Genomic DNA, 15,332 nt, shown 5'->3' on the forward strand with positions numbered 1-15,332 from the left:
TTGTATTCAAATTTTTTAACTTCTTTGCCAACTGCAAAGACAGTCACCTCAGCTTCTGACTACTCTTCAACTAAACCTGAAAAAATACAAAATTTACTTCAAAGTAGAAAAAGCATTACTCATGGTAAATCTCAGAAATGTGTAAGTTTTAAAATAATGATGGTCTATAGAAAAATAAATTAACCTTTGTATTATTTTTAGGGATATACATTTGTGAACAGGCTGAACTATTGTGTTATATTAAAAATTAGTCCTTCTGAAGTGGCTGATTTATATAGGGGCAGATTGTGGTCTGTCCTGTGCGCAAGTGAGTTGGGAGAGGGTGGGGATAAGGTGCCCTTACTCCTTTGCACCTGTGCTACCTCTGTAGAGTTAAGGACAATAAGGAGGAGTTTCTTAAGAATACTAGAAATAAAAAGAATCCTAACAACGGTACTCGTCTATTACTAGATGGAAATGGTAGAATTATCAGTAATAATACGGAAGAGGCAGAGTGTTCAATAAATATTTCTGTTCTGTATTTGGGGACTCAGTGACTCTGAAAAGGACTTGGGGGCTGTGGTGGATAACCAGCTGAATATGAGCTCCCAGTGCAATGCTGTGGCCAAAAGGGCTAATGCCATCCTTGGATGCATAAATAGCAGGATGACCAGATGTCCTGATTTTATAGGGACAGTCTCGATTTTTGGGTCTTTTTTTTTTTATATTGGCTCCTATTACCCCCCGCCCCCTGTCCTGATTTTTCAAACTTGCTACCTGGTCACCCTAATAAATAGGGGAATCTCAAATAGGATTAGAGAGATTATTTTCCTCTCTATTTGGTTGCACTGCCGGAATATCGTGTCCGGTTCCTTTGTTCACAATTCAAGAAGGATACTGATAAGTTGAAGAGGGTTCAGAGAAGAGACGAGAATGATTAAAGGATTAGAAAACCTGTTTTATGGTGACAGATTCAAGGAGCTCAATCAATTTAGTTTAACAAAGAGAAGGTCAAGAAGTAACTTGATTACAATCTGTAAGTACCTACATGGGGAAAAAAATTAATAATGGGCTCTTCAGACTAGCAGAGAAAGGTATAACATGATCCAATGGCTGGAAGTTGAAGATAGACAAATTCAGATAGGAAATTAGTGTATATTTTTAACTGGGAGAGTAATTAACCATTGGAACAACTTACCAAGAGTCATGGTGGATTCTCCATCACAGACAATTTTTAAATCAAGGCAGGATATTTTTCAAAAAGCTCTGCTCTAGGAATTATTTTAGGGAAGTTCTAGGCCTGTGTTATACAGGAGGTCAGACTAGGTGATCACAATGGACCATGCTGGCCTTGGAATCTATGAGTTGCTAATGTCCCACCCTTGCTCAGCGGGGCAGAGCCTTGATTCCACCTCTTTCCCCACTGGCACACCTGCATGCCATACAGCAGAGCATAAAATGCAACAGGTTTACATCCAGCCCAGTTTACCCCTGCTTCAGCGTAGCAGGGAGATTGGGATGGAGATTAGTGATTTGGGGATTCTCCCCTTCCCTGCAATGGGGCTGCTCCAGAAGCATCACAACTTGCTGCCCCTTGCTTGGCACTAAATTGTAATGTCACCATCTAGCCCTTTACATGTTGACATGCATTTCAAAAACAACCACCTTACCATTCCTTCAGCTGGGTTCTGTTTCTCCACTAATTTGTTGTCCCCAGCACTTTCTTCTTCTGATCGGCAGCTGTTCTCTGATTTCTGCTTTACAAGAGAGGATGATTTTTTATTTTTAAGCAAGTGTTTCAGCAATTCATTCCCTGATTCCCCTTTTGCTGCTGGGGTGCTGGTTGATTGTGCTGGACTCTGTGCTGAAGAGTCAGGGTGCAGTGTGGCCTTGTCTTCTTCTATCGTAATACCACTTTGAGTCTCTGTTTTAGGCTCAGCTTGACCAGAACATTGATCAGATTCTGCTTTTTCCAGTTTAATTTCCTGAACGCTGGCAGGCACATCTGTCTTGCTCTTTTCAGTCTCAGGATTTACACTAGATTTGTGAGGCAATTTCTTTTGGAGCAAGCCACTATTGGAATGCTTACATTCCAGATCTAAGGAAGGCGGGTTCTCCACAGCATTTGTTGTTGATGAGCCTGTTAGCTCCGCTGATTCATCCTGATGATGAGTAAGTTCACTGGGTGTGCTAACTGTTGGGGTAGAGGTAGAATCTGAAACAGCTGGAGTTGGGGGTGCAGTTATATCTGAATGTGGAGTTGATGGGGCTTTTATTGACTCAGCATCATCATCCTTTTTCTTTTTTCGTGTCCTTTTCTTTTTTCCTTTCTCTTCTGGAATTATATCAGAATACAGCTGAATGAGAGACTGACTTGACCCAGGGAAATTTGTTGCGTGGGGCGTGCTGGTGTCTTGGCCACATGAAGGACCACTACCAGCTGCTGGAGGTCCTGCAGGTATACCAGGCGCAAATGGAGTCCTTACTTGGTTCTGCGTGAAGCTGGTCCCAGAGATATTCCCATGGGATTGTTTTACAGAATGGAAGTTAGGGGATCCACCAGGAATTGAAGGTGGTTCAGGTCCAAAAGGGGCAGGCCCCAGTGGTCTTCGCTCATTGCTTTGCATAAAATTTACTGCAGGTGGTGAGTTCACAGGGCTTTGTTGCAAAACTTGCCCCATTTGCTGCTGTTGATGCTGTGGAGATTGCTGAAGGGGTCGTGGAGGCGGCATGAAATCACAGGGTAGGTCAGAGTTAAAGAAAGGTATCTGAGACAAGGAAGCTCTGTTATTTAATTCTGACCCTATCATGCCATGTTGTTCCATTTCCATTCTCTGCTGCAAAGCCCTCTGTCGGTCCACCTCCTGCATAAGCTGTATTCGTTGCCGTTCTTGCTGCTCTCGTAAACGCTCCTTTCGTTCCCGCTCTTGAAAACTTTCACTAAATGGGTTATTATCATCGAATTCAACCCTTGGTGGTGGTCCTGACTGTGCATTTGCATTGGAACCTGGCACTGGAGTTGGTGTGCCAGGATTCATTGGCAACTGTGTCATTGGAGGCTGCATCCTTGGAGCACTGAGGGGGAGGTGATTTGGAGGAGCAGTTGCAGGTTGCCACCCAGGTAAATTTGGCATTCTGGCTGGGTTGGATTGCCCAGGAATTACAACTGTGTGCTGCTGATGCTGGAGTTGTTGTGCTACCATGGGGAAGTTCTGCTGATTCATTGCTGGTGGTGTTCCTCCTGGAACCATAGGTGGCTGCGACTGGACTCCTGGCATTATAGAATGTGGTGTTATCCCACACTGCTGCTGCTGCTGCTGCTTGATTCGATATTCCTCAATGAGCTCTGCATGTTCCTTTTGCTGTTTTCGAATCTGAAATTTAGACAAGTCATTACTCATCTCTACAAGGTTCTACTTAATATATAATATATAATATGTTTTATGTATATAAAACATACAGGACATACAGTGCACTACTAGCACTAATGTCCTGTGCTAGTTTCATACTATTGGAACTAGCCCAGGACATTGTACAAGATTAGCACTGGAACACATTAAGCTTATTTCATGTCCAACATCCATCAGCTAAGCAAAAAGAGTGCAATCCTTCCCAATGCCAGTTGCCACACAATTAATTAATTACACAACATACAACCACAAAGAACCAGACTAAGGGACAATATTTCAGAAGCAGCGCTGATCTTTAAACTATAGTTTCATTATGCAGCACTATTCAAAACTGCAGAGAACTTGCAATATATAGGCAAATAAATAAATTATGCAGAAAAATATATATTACTGCCATTTGCCATATAGTGACTTTTGTTTTATTTGTTACTATAGTTTGTATTTATGTGAAAAAACCATTTACAGTAAAGGCTATTTTAAAAAAGCTCTAGAGCACCTGAAGTGCATGCTATATAGAGATAAACTCTTGGTATTAAATGTACAATGGAGGCTTGACTGCAATGGCAATAGGGACTGGGGTTCGATCCTGGAGCCAGCTAAGCACCCTTCAGCTTTCAGGCCCTCGTTCAGGAAAACATTTAAGTACATACTTAAATTCAAGCACGTTTAAGTTCCACTTAAGTATATATTTAAGCGTTGTCCTTAATCAGGGCATCACTGACTTTAAAGGGAGTTGAGGGAGCACGGCACCTTCCGGCATCAAATGCAATATAGGTTTATAAAATAATAGAAAAATAAAACACCCTTAACTAACAGGCTACAATTATCTATCATTAATATCATGACTAGCAACTGTAACAGAAGATTAGAATGAAGTAGAGTATGTGCAATGCATTATTACCAGTACTGTATGAAAAAGTGTTTCCTTTATCTGTGATCTATTGTTAATAAAAATAAAAAAATTAAATTGTATCTGGTTGCTTCATCTTCCCATCACATCTGACTCTACAGAATTGCACCAAGCCCCTTCTACGAAAATGCTCTTTCTACAAATTGGAAAGAAAAGGCAACAAACATTCTATACTTCACGAACAGAGGTCCATTGTAAGGATATTGCAGAATACTGTGCCCAACCCTGCTGGCCAAAGACATAAGGCCTCAGTTCACTGGAGCAATTAAAAATACATGCTTAACTTTAACCCCATTGACTTCTCTTTAACCCCACTGACTTCAATGGACTTAAAATGTGATGAAAGTTAAGCGCAAACTTAAGTGCTTTGATGAATCAGGACCTAGGCCAGTTTGTGGGCTGGATCCAGCGACATGATGTAGTTCTATGACTTGCATGATGGCCTCACACACTGCAGAATCCTTCACTTTTTTTTTTCAAAAACTCAGTTTCTAACCCTCATGGCTGCAGAGATTACTTTTTAAACATGAGCAGAAGTAAACAGATGTCATGATATCTACCCTAGTCTGCAGCCAGACTGAAACTATGACTAAAAACTGTGACCTCTTCTCTCCACATTAATCTCATGGGAATGTCAACGCTAAAGCCCAATGATGACACTTCTGTGACAAAATTAACTATTTCACTGCTAATCATTTCAGAATATAAAAGGGATGAGATCTGGGAGTTGTTGCAGGGAAGGAGAGACTGAAGGTAGAACAGAAATGAAAGACAGAGGGAAGGGAGAGAAACAGAGAGAAGGTGATGAGGAAAAAAAGAGAACCAAAAGGCAGAAGTAACAGTGGTCTAAAGTGGACCATATTTTCTTAGTGAATTAGAGTGACTGCTATACAAATAATAAATAAAGCTTAGTTACTTCAGAAAGAATTCACTGTTCCCTTAACCTCTGTGCAAACCTCCCACTGGCATCAGTGGAATAGCTGCTGTGGACTGAGGGCACCATAAAGTCTTTAAATTATATCCCGGCCCACAGGTCATAATTCAACATGGAATGCAGCACTCTCCTCCAAACGAGTTTGATATCCTGGGCTTAAATTCTAAAGAATAAGGAAGAGGCTCCTAAACTGCACTCAGCACAGCTCTAGTATCAGATTTCTTCTGAACTGTGACTATTTTATATAGTGACCATGTAACCTGATAAGCTCTCTCCTAGTATTCACTATGAATTTCTTGTTTTTCACAAAATAAAGAAATGTCATACAAAAATATGAAATTAAACTGTAATAAAAGAAGGCACTTGAACAGGAAAATATAAAATAAATGACACATCACTGGCTATTACAAAGGTAGAATGCTACCAACTGGATCTGGTGAAATGATAAAATTGGAGAGAAAACCCTTAGCTGATGGATTCCTTCAGTGGAAATATAGCCCTGTATTTCAAGATGTTCCTATTATATAATTGCCAGTGCATCTGAATAGACTCTGGCTTTCCTTCACACTGCTGCCACCCGGTCTCTCTCTTCGCAAACTCTTAAAACAGTTTTTTTTCCCCATTGCTACTGTAGTTTTTTCTCTTGTAGTTCCAGTAATGCTGAGAAATTGAATCTCATAACTGACATTACTCATGTGAAACATGAGGGGTTTTGTTGTTTGTTTTTTAACATGAATTGCACTGTGTTTAATTGTTACAATTAGGGCTGTCAATTAATCACAGTTAACTCAAGCAATTAACTCAAAACAAATTAACTCGATTAAGAGAATTAATCATGATTAAGTGCAGTTTTAATCACACTGTTAAACAATAATAGAATACCAATTTAAATGTATTATAAACATTTGGATGTTTTTCTACATTTTCAAATATATTGATTCCAATTAAATACAGAATACAAAGTCTACAGTGCTCACTTTATATTATTTTTATGGAAAATATTTGCACTGTAAAAAGGCAAACAAAAGAAATAGTATTTTTCAATTCACTTCATACAAGTGTTGTAGTGTAATTTCTTTATCATAAAAGTGCAACTTACAAATGAATTTTTTTTTTGGTTACATAACTGCACTAAAAATCAAAACAATGTAAAACTGTAGAGCCTTCAGTCCTACTTCTCGTTCAGTCAATCGCTAAGACAAATGAGTCTGTTTACATTTACGGGAGATAATGCTGCCCGCTACTTATTTACGTCACCTGAAAGTGAGAACAGCGTTCGCATGGCATTCTTGTAGCTGGCATTGCAAGGTATTTACACGCCAGAGATGCTAAATGTTCATATGCCCTTTCATGCTTTGACTTGTAGATTTCACTATCTTTTTTTAATCTTTTTTACAGTGCAAATATTTGTAATAAAAAATAATATAAAGTGAGCACTCCACACTTTGCATTGTGCATTGTAATTGAAATAAATATATTTGAAAATGTAGAAAAAATCCAAAAATATTTATAATAAATTTAAATTGGTATTCTATTATTAACAGTGTGATTAAAACTGTGATTAACTGAAGTTAATATTTTTAATCTTGCAATTAATCACAATTACTTTTTTTAACCATTTGACAGCCCTAGTTACAATGCATATCTAGCGGATTTAAAGAAACAAGTAAGCTTACAGTGTTATACCTTAATATTAAACAGAAAAGATGCTGTCCTGTTTTTTCCCCCCGCCCAAATTGTTACCTGTTCTAGCTGTTTTTGGACCATACTCTGCTGCTCAGTAACATGCTTAAGCTGTTCTGCATCTTCTTCTGGGAATTCACGGCCAGCTTTTTTGGCAGTGCGTTGTTTTGCTGAGAGCGCTTTTTTTGATTTTCTGTGTGCTCCAATTTGCTCTTCAAGGTATTTCTGTTGCATTTGAAGAAGTTGTTGTGTTTCTTGAAGCCATTCTTCATATTGCTTTCTTTGTGAATCATCTGGGGTAGGGAGGGGAGTAATACAAGGAAAATAACCATTAATATTAAACGAAGGACTCTTGTTTTAAATGGAGGGGTTATTTATTATGGCTTTCACACTTTCTACGTGCAGCACAAAATTTAAAGTAACAGTATCCATCAAAAATGCACAAAAAGAAACAGCACTTCTAAAAAGGCTTTCAAATCCCAAACAATATCTAAGCCCCACCAAGTCCCCAAAAAACAAACTCTATCATTCCATTCATCTCCCAATCAGCCCCCGACACAGGGGACGCATAGGAGCACAGGTGAATCTTGTACCATGATTTGGTCATGACCAAATTTGGGTTCTAGTAGATTCAGAAGGAAAATTAAAACTCTTACTTTGCTACCAGCCCCCTCCTGTTTAAACTAAACTTAAGAATGTCAAATAATCATAACACATGGGAAGAGGCAGTCTCTCAAACAGATAGGATACAAAGCATGTAGGGCATACTAGGGTAAAAACACCACCTTACCTCAACTGACATTGACTGGTAGCCAGTCGAAATCACTGACCACAGGAGTAGTAAGAGCAAAGGGATTGAAAAAAATTGTTACCTACCTTTCGTAACTGTTGTTCTTTGAGATGTGTTGCTCATGCCCATTCCATTCTAGGTGTGCGCACGCCCATGTGCACGGTCATTGTGGATTTTTGCCATAGCAGTATCCATAGGGCCGACTGTGATGCCCCCTTGAGTGCCGTGCTCATGCGTTGGTATATTAGGTGCTGCCAGCCCTACGCCCTCAGCTCCTTCTTGCCGGCAACTCCAACAGAAGGGTAGGAGGGTGGGTAATGGAATGGACATGAGCTACACATCTTGAAGAACAACAGTTATGAGAGGCAGGTAACCATTTTTTCTTCTTCAAGTGCTTGTTCATGTTGATTCCATTCTAGGTGACTCACAAGCAGTATCAATGGAAGTGGGCTCAGAGTTCACGGTTTTGCAGCTTGCAGCACTGCTCTGCCAAAGGCAGCGTCGTCTCGAGTTTGCTGGGTAAGCGCACAATGAGATGCAAACGTGTGGACAGATGACCAGCTAATGGCCCTACAGATCTCTTGGATTGGTACCTGTGCCAGGAAGGCTGCTGACAACGCTCGTGCCCTAGTCAAGTGTGCAGTCATGATCACCGGTGGAGGCACCTTTGCCAGCTCATAGCGGTAGCAGATGCTGGCCGTGATCCAGGACGAAATCCACTTAGCAGACACTGGGCGACCTTTCATTCTGTCTGCCACCACAATGAACAACTGCATTGACTTACTGAATGGCTTTGTTCTATCTGCCTAGAAGGCCAGTGCCCTCCTGAAGTCCAGGATGTGTAGCCTGCCTGCCTCATCTGACGGATGGGGCTTTGGAAAGAAGACAGGTAAGTATATATCCTGGTCAGTACGAAACTGGGAAATGACCTTGTGCAGAAACGCTGGGTGTGTTCGCAGCTGGACCTTATCCTTGTAGAAGACTGTATAGGGTGGCTCCGAAGTGAGCCTGATCTTGGACACCCTGCGGGCTGATGTTATCATGACCAGGAACGAAACCTTCCAGGAGAGAAGCAGGAGAGAGCAGGAAGCCAGAGGCACAAAGAGAGGCTCCATGAGACTCAACAGCATGAGATTCAGGTTCTGGGGAGGGGAGGGGATCCCAGACATGCAGCTAGAAATGCTACAGACCTTTCAAAGGCCATGCCGTCGTGTCGCGAGTGAAGATCGACCTGCCTTAGAACAGAGGATGGAAAGCTGAGATAGTAGTCAGGTCAACCTTGATTGATGACAGGGACAAATCTTGGAGTCTGAGGTGCAGCAGATAATCCAAGACCTTCTGCAGTGGGACCTGCTTGGCCCGAATACACCATTCCAAGGCCCAGCATGTGAACCGTTTCCATTTGACCACGTAAGTCACTCTGGTGGAGGGTTTCCTGCTACCCAGGAAAACCTACTGAACATGGGCCGAGCATGCCCATTCATCCATGCTTAGCCATGCAGTAGCCAAGCCATCAAGGGCAGCGCCGCCGGGTTTGGGTGCAAAACATTTCCATGGTTCTGGGGCAGCAGATCCAAGCAGAGGGGTAGCTGCAGTGCTGCTTAGCTCCTAGGCAGAGGTGTGGCCAGGCAGCTCTGCATGCAGCCTCAGCCTGCAGGCACCACCTCCATAGTTCCTACTGGCTGTGGTTCTTGGCCAATAGGAGCTGCAAAGCCAGCACTCTGGGCGGAGGCAGTGCACAGAGCTGCCTGGCCACACCTCTGCCTAGGAGCTGAGGGAGGGGGATGTCACCGCATCTGGGGAGCCCCCCAAGTAAGCGCCATCCAGAGCCCGCCTCACCCCATCCCATGCCCCTGTCCCCTCCCACACCAAACTCTGCTGGAGGTGGGGATGGCGGTGGGCCAAGACTGCCCCAGCAGCGGACAGTTTCTGTGACCTCCGTGACAAACTCACAGCCTTAACTATAAAAAACTATTTCCAAGGTCCTAAGGCTCGAAGTCAGAAGAAATGAAACCGCTAGCCCTTGCTATGCAAGGAAAAGCACTCCAACTAACCACCATGCGCGGTAAGAAGGAACTGAGAGGGCATAGGGCTGGTCGTGCCTGATATACTGACGCCAGAGCGTGGCACTCAAGGGGGGTGGCACGGCTGGCCCTACAGATACCGCTAAGGAAAAAATCTCTGATGACTGCCCACGTGGGCACGCGCACACCTTGAACGGAATCGACATGAGCAATCACTCAAAGAAGAATATAAAGTTCTGTCCAGTACATAAGAACGGCTGTACTGGGTCAGACCAAAGGTCCATCTAGCCCAGTATCCTGTCTACCAACAGTGGCCAATGCCAGGTGCCCCAGAGGGAGTGAACCTACAGGTAACGATGAAGTGATCTCTCTCCTGCCATCCATCTCCACCCTCTGACAAACAGAGGCTAGGGACACCATTCCTTACCCATCCTGCCTAATAGTCATTAGTGGACTTAACCTCCATGAATGTATCCAGTAATGTAAGAAATCACCTCATCTCTGACCACAGATCGTGTTTAAAATTGCATTCAGTGAGAAGGGAACCTCTTTATATAATTTTTTTATATAAGACCACTAGGAAATGGAAGAATATAAGAAATCACTGAGAAAAATTAGACTTCATGAGATATTTGTAATCTCAAGCATCTACAGAATTATTAATTAAAATACAAATTGTTTTTAAGAACTATTGAAGTCACTGCAATAAGATCAACTTAAAATATGCCTTATTTATTTATTTTAGGAGAGTTTTTTTATTTGTCTTTTATGTACAATGCACATTTCCCCAGTTCTCAGTCAAGGGCCTCCAGTCCCAAATGGCCTTTTCTTACAGAAATTACCCTGTTTGGCAGATAACTGGGTGTTACTCTTCTTAGAGCTCATAAATGTAGTTTGGTTATCAGCGTCACTACAGAGTAACCCAAGGCTCCTTCACCTGTCTCCTGGGGGCAAAGCACGCTACAGTAGATTCTGCTTACTAGCAACCCAGACATTAACATCTGGTTAATAGCAAGATTTTGCCAGGAGCTAATCCCATCCCATTTACTTTAATGTTAGTGGGATCTGGATATTGACAATGGCATGTCTCTTATTACGAACATTTTTTTGGAACAAAGGCTCCAGATACAGGCAGGTTTGCAAAGCTGCAGCCAGGGAAGGAAGGGCTGGGACATGCCTTCCCTGGCTGCAGCCACACAAACCTGCCTGTGCCCAGTGCTCAGCACAACCCAGAGCTTCCTTCTGGGCCTGCAGCCTTGAAAACCTGCCAGTGCACAGGGTCTGCATAGGAAGTAAGGAACTGCAGAGTGGGAGGGGAGGCTATGAACTAGCAGGGATGGCGGATGCAGCCCTGATGCTAGAGTTATGTGGTACATTTCCCTGTGCTCTCTGGGCTGTACCCTGCTGGGGGCTGCACCTAGAGAAGGAAGAACTGGGATGTGAGGAGCTTTGACCCCCTGGGGGCACAGAGAGAGGTACCATGCAGCTATGTGGGCCCCCAAGGCCTCCACTCAGAATAGAAAGCCCTGGCATCTGGGCTGGAACCTCTCTCCCTGCTGCTGACCTGCCTGCATTCAGGTTTGTGGGGCTGCAGCGAGGGAAGGAAGCACCGGGGTGTGTCTTCGCTGGCTGCAGCCCTGCAAACTTGCCTTCTGCTTATTGACAAATGCTGTACAATGGCAACTTTTTTGCTGGCAAATGAGGGATTACTAATAAGCAAAATCTACTGTACTTCTAATAATATTCTCACCTGCTTTCAGTCTAGGATCGGGGAGAAGGAGGCCAGGTCTGGGAACAGTACCAGTTTTCTCAGATGATAGAACATAAGAAATGCCATACTGGGTCAGACCAAAGGTCCATCCAGTCCAATATCCTGTCTTCCAACAGTGGCCTATGCCAGGTGCCCCAGAGGGAATGAACAGAACAGGTAATCATCAAGTGATCCATTCCCTGTCGCCCATTCCCAGCCTCTGGCAAACAGTGGCTAGGGACACCCTCACTGCTCATCCTGGCTAATAGCCATTGATGGACCTATCCTCCATGAATTTAGTTCTTTTTGAACCCTGTTATAGTCTTGGCTTTCACAACATCATCTGGCAAGGAGTTCCACAAGTTGACTGTGCGTTGTGTGAAGAAATACTTCCTTTTGTTTGTTTTAAACATGCTGTCTATTAATTTCATTTGGTGGCCCCTAGTTTTTGTGTTATGAGAAGGAGTAAATAACACTTCCTTATTTACTTTCTCCACACCAGTCATGATTTCATAGACCTCTATCATATACCCCCTCAGTCGTCTCTTTTCCAAGCTGAAAAGTCCCAGTCTTATTAATCTCTCCTCATATGGCAGCCGTTCCATACCCCTAATCATTTTTGTTGCCCTTTTCTGAACCTTTTCCAATTCCAATATATCTTTTTTGAGATGCAGTATTCAAGATGTACCATGGATTTATACAGAGGTAATATGATATTTTCTATTTTATTATCTATCCCATTCTTAATGATTCCCAACATTCTGTTCGCTTTTTTGACTGCTGCTGCACATTGAGTGGATGTTTTCAGAGAACTATCCACAATGACTCCAAGATCTCTTTCTTGAGTTGTAACCGATAATTCAGACCCCATCATTTTATATGTATAGTTGGGATTATGTTTTCCAATGTGCATTACTTTGCATTTATCGGCATTGAATTTCATCTGCCATTTTGTTGCCCAGCCACCCAACACTGAGACTAATAGACAGAGTAAACAGAAAAACAGGAACAGAACTCCATTATAAAAATGTTTTGCAGATATTCTTAAGATGTATAATGGTTTTGGCACAAACAGGTCTTCCCTTGTGCTTCAATACCCACCGTATTCTACATTAGTTGTCACTGCACTACAGGCACTTGCAGAATCTAGTATCTCTATTGACTCAGTTCTTACAGCTATCCATACTCTCAAAGGACACCTTGATTCCTTCAATGCTAGGTTAGATTCTGTATCTAATAATATTGCCCAAAGTGACAACTGAGTGGAAATGTTAAGAGTATATCTTTGTGGATGTGGAAAAAAGACGTTTGACTCAGGAAAATGAGATTGAACATACTGAAATATTAACATGTCCTAGTTAAGGGTAACTGCTTGTTGAATCAAAAAAAACAGAGGGTGGGATTTTCAGAAGTGCTCAATATTGGCCCAGAACTGCTCTCATTATAGTTAAATCAATGCTGAATGCTATTGAAAATCCCTCTCAGAAAGTCTAGAAAACTCGAGTAAAGTTTCTAATTGCATTTTGTGCATTGGGCCTCCAATATCTGAAGGGGGGAATCTAGCTACTTCTGTTTTGTTGTTTTAAAATAATTGGGGAGATTTTTTGCAGACATAAAAACTTCTTAGGATATGTAAAAAAAGTTCAGTATTTAAATCTACAGTTAAATCTCTCTCATGATAGAATGTAAGGGCTATGGGTTTTTGGGAGGGGCCAGGGCCGGCTCTGGCGTTTTTGCAGCCCCAAGCAAAAAAAAAAAAAAAAAAGTGTGTGTGTGGGGGGCAGAGTGCAAAGCAGGGGAAAAGCCAACAAAACCACGGCGTGGCCAGAGCAGCAAAGCGGGGTGGGGGTGGGGTGGGGGGGCGGGACACAGCGCAGCTGGAGCGGCAAAGCAGGGGAAAAAAAACAAAACAAAAAACCCTACAGGGCGGCCGGAGCCAGGGGACTCCCTGTGCTGCGGAGTGCGTGACCTCTCTAGTGGAGAGGAGGGGGAGGGAGCCGGGGGGAGAGAGAAGGGGGGCGGCCAGCGCTTCAGCAGGGCGCTCGCCACGTGGCCCCGACCGCCGCGCCGCCTGCTGGGAGGGCTCCGCGCAGCTCCGGTCGGCGGGGAGGGAAGGACGTGGGCTGCCCTGCCGAGTTTGCTGCAGGGCGCTCCCCTCCTCCGCCCCCTACAGGGCGGCCAGAGCCGCGAACAAACAAACAAACAAACACCCACAGCCATGCCGCCCTAGGTTTGGGCGGAATGTCGCCCCATAGAATCTGCCGCCCCAAGCACGAGCTTGCTCAGCTGGTGCCTGAAGCCGGCCCTGGGAGGGGCAGGGGGAAATGAAATATTAGGCATATCAACTAAAATAGATACACGTTTCCAAGTATTTCTAAAATTACCAATTCTGGATGAATAAAATTGCTCTTTCTTTAGGTAGAGGTTCCTGCAGTTAGTTTTTCTGGTTTTCTGACAAGCTTTGCTTAACTAAATTCCAAAAATCTTTTTTCTTTTTGACTGATGATGCCAAGCCCTTTTTGATTTTTAAATTAAAAATAACTTGTTATTTTGGATAACTATTCCAACAGAGATCCAACTGAGTAATTATTAGATTTTTGAGATAGCTGACTGTAGTTTAATATATAATTAATTACTATTCTTTTGCCAATGGAAAATACTAATTACTCTATATGATTAGTACTATCAGATTCATATTTGTATGAATTTCCATCTTTCTTCACGATGTTTTTGAAGATTTTTTTGATATTGTTTTAATGTTTTAAGGTTTTGTATTTTGTTTTGAATTAATATCATAATTATGAAATGTTAAATTTTAAGTAAGCTAGAGTATTAGTGGAGCTAGGAAAATATTTTTTGGTAATCAAATATTCATGTGTGACGTTTCCCTTTAAAAAAGAAACTGCAATCTGAAACCCCAAGTTCATATACAAGAAATTATAAGGTTTATACTTACTGACAAAACCAGGACCAAAATTTGGAGGATTAGGCCTAGAAATCTGAGGTGTCAAACTTCCATCCTAAAAACCAGTAAAATGTATAAGCAAAGTGATTAAATCACAATTCCTTTTAAGAAGAAAATAAAATATTCATAATTTATCAACACTTCTGCTGTAACTCTCATATCAAGTTATGTTACCTGTGTGATTGGTTGCTGCATAAGATTCTGGCCTTCACTAGTCTGCGTTCCTGACACTGGCTGACCCATAAAGGGAAACCTATTGATACACAAAGATCAGCTATAACAGACTTTTTAAACTAGTGAACACTTTAGTACAGATGCATTGTTTAAAATTATTTTGACCTAAAATAAAACTTCCAAACCTTTTAGAGATATTTGTTAGAACTATTACATCCTAATTATGTGTCAGATTTTGAAAATGATATTTCTTATTTCACCCTTGTAACACTTTGTCCTCAGTTCAACCTGTTGTGCCTTATAATTCACAAAGGCATTAACTAAAAATGGCTTAAGTTGCCTTATACCAGGAGCTACCTGGAGTTTCCTAATAGTGATGATTCATAAAGGCGGCTGAACACATACAGATCACTCGAGAAGTCTCTGTGCTTGAATTTTAAATGCTATGTGATGTAAAGAGTAGGATTCAATGTGCTTAGATACCACAGTATAAATACCAACACAAATAAGGGTAAATAGCATTTTGGACATTATAAATCGTTTTTTAAAAGGCACTGCTGCTAAACTTGGACAATGTAACTCCAGGGAGCAACAACAAATGGAACCCCAAAGAGCTTAACCACAATGACAAGACAGAAGGAGATGGACTTCATCATGGAGCTGTGCCCTAGATCATGGCTTCTAAATATCACAACCAATTCCTTTTATTGCAT

General features: G+C 42.2%; 1 protein-coding gene across 14 annotated transcripts in view; it reads right to left on the reverse strand.

Moving 5' to 3' along the window:
- KMT2C (lysine methyltransferase 2C) overlaps positions 1-15,332 on the reverse strand; it is a 346,573-nt gene that overhangs the window by 28,401 nt on the left and 302,840 nt on the right. For all 14 annotated transcript variants that reach the window (XM_039527507.1, XM_039527506.1, XM_039527503.1 and 11 more), the window contains 4 exons: positions 14,620-14,698; positions 14,437-14,500; positions 6,977-7,209; positions 1,650-3,353 (listed from right to left, as the gene is read on the reverse strand). In XM_039527507.1, the coding sequence (XP_039383441.1) occupies positions 1,650-3,353; positions 6,977-7,209; positions 14,437-14,500; positions 14,620-14,698 (2,080 nt within the window). The remainder of the gene's footprint in view (positions 1-1,649; positions 3,354-6,976; positions 7,210-14,436; positions 14,501-14,619; positions 14,699-15,332) is intronic.

This window comes from Mauremys reevesii, linkage group 2 (genome assembly GCF_016161935.1).
Source record: "Mauremys reevesii isolate NIE-2019 linkage group 2, ASM1616193v1, whole genome shotgun sequence".
NCBI lineage: Eukaryota > Metazoa > Chordata > Testudines > Geoemydidae > Mauremys > Mauremys reevesii.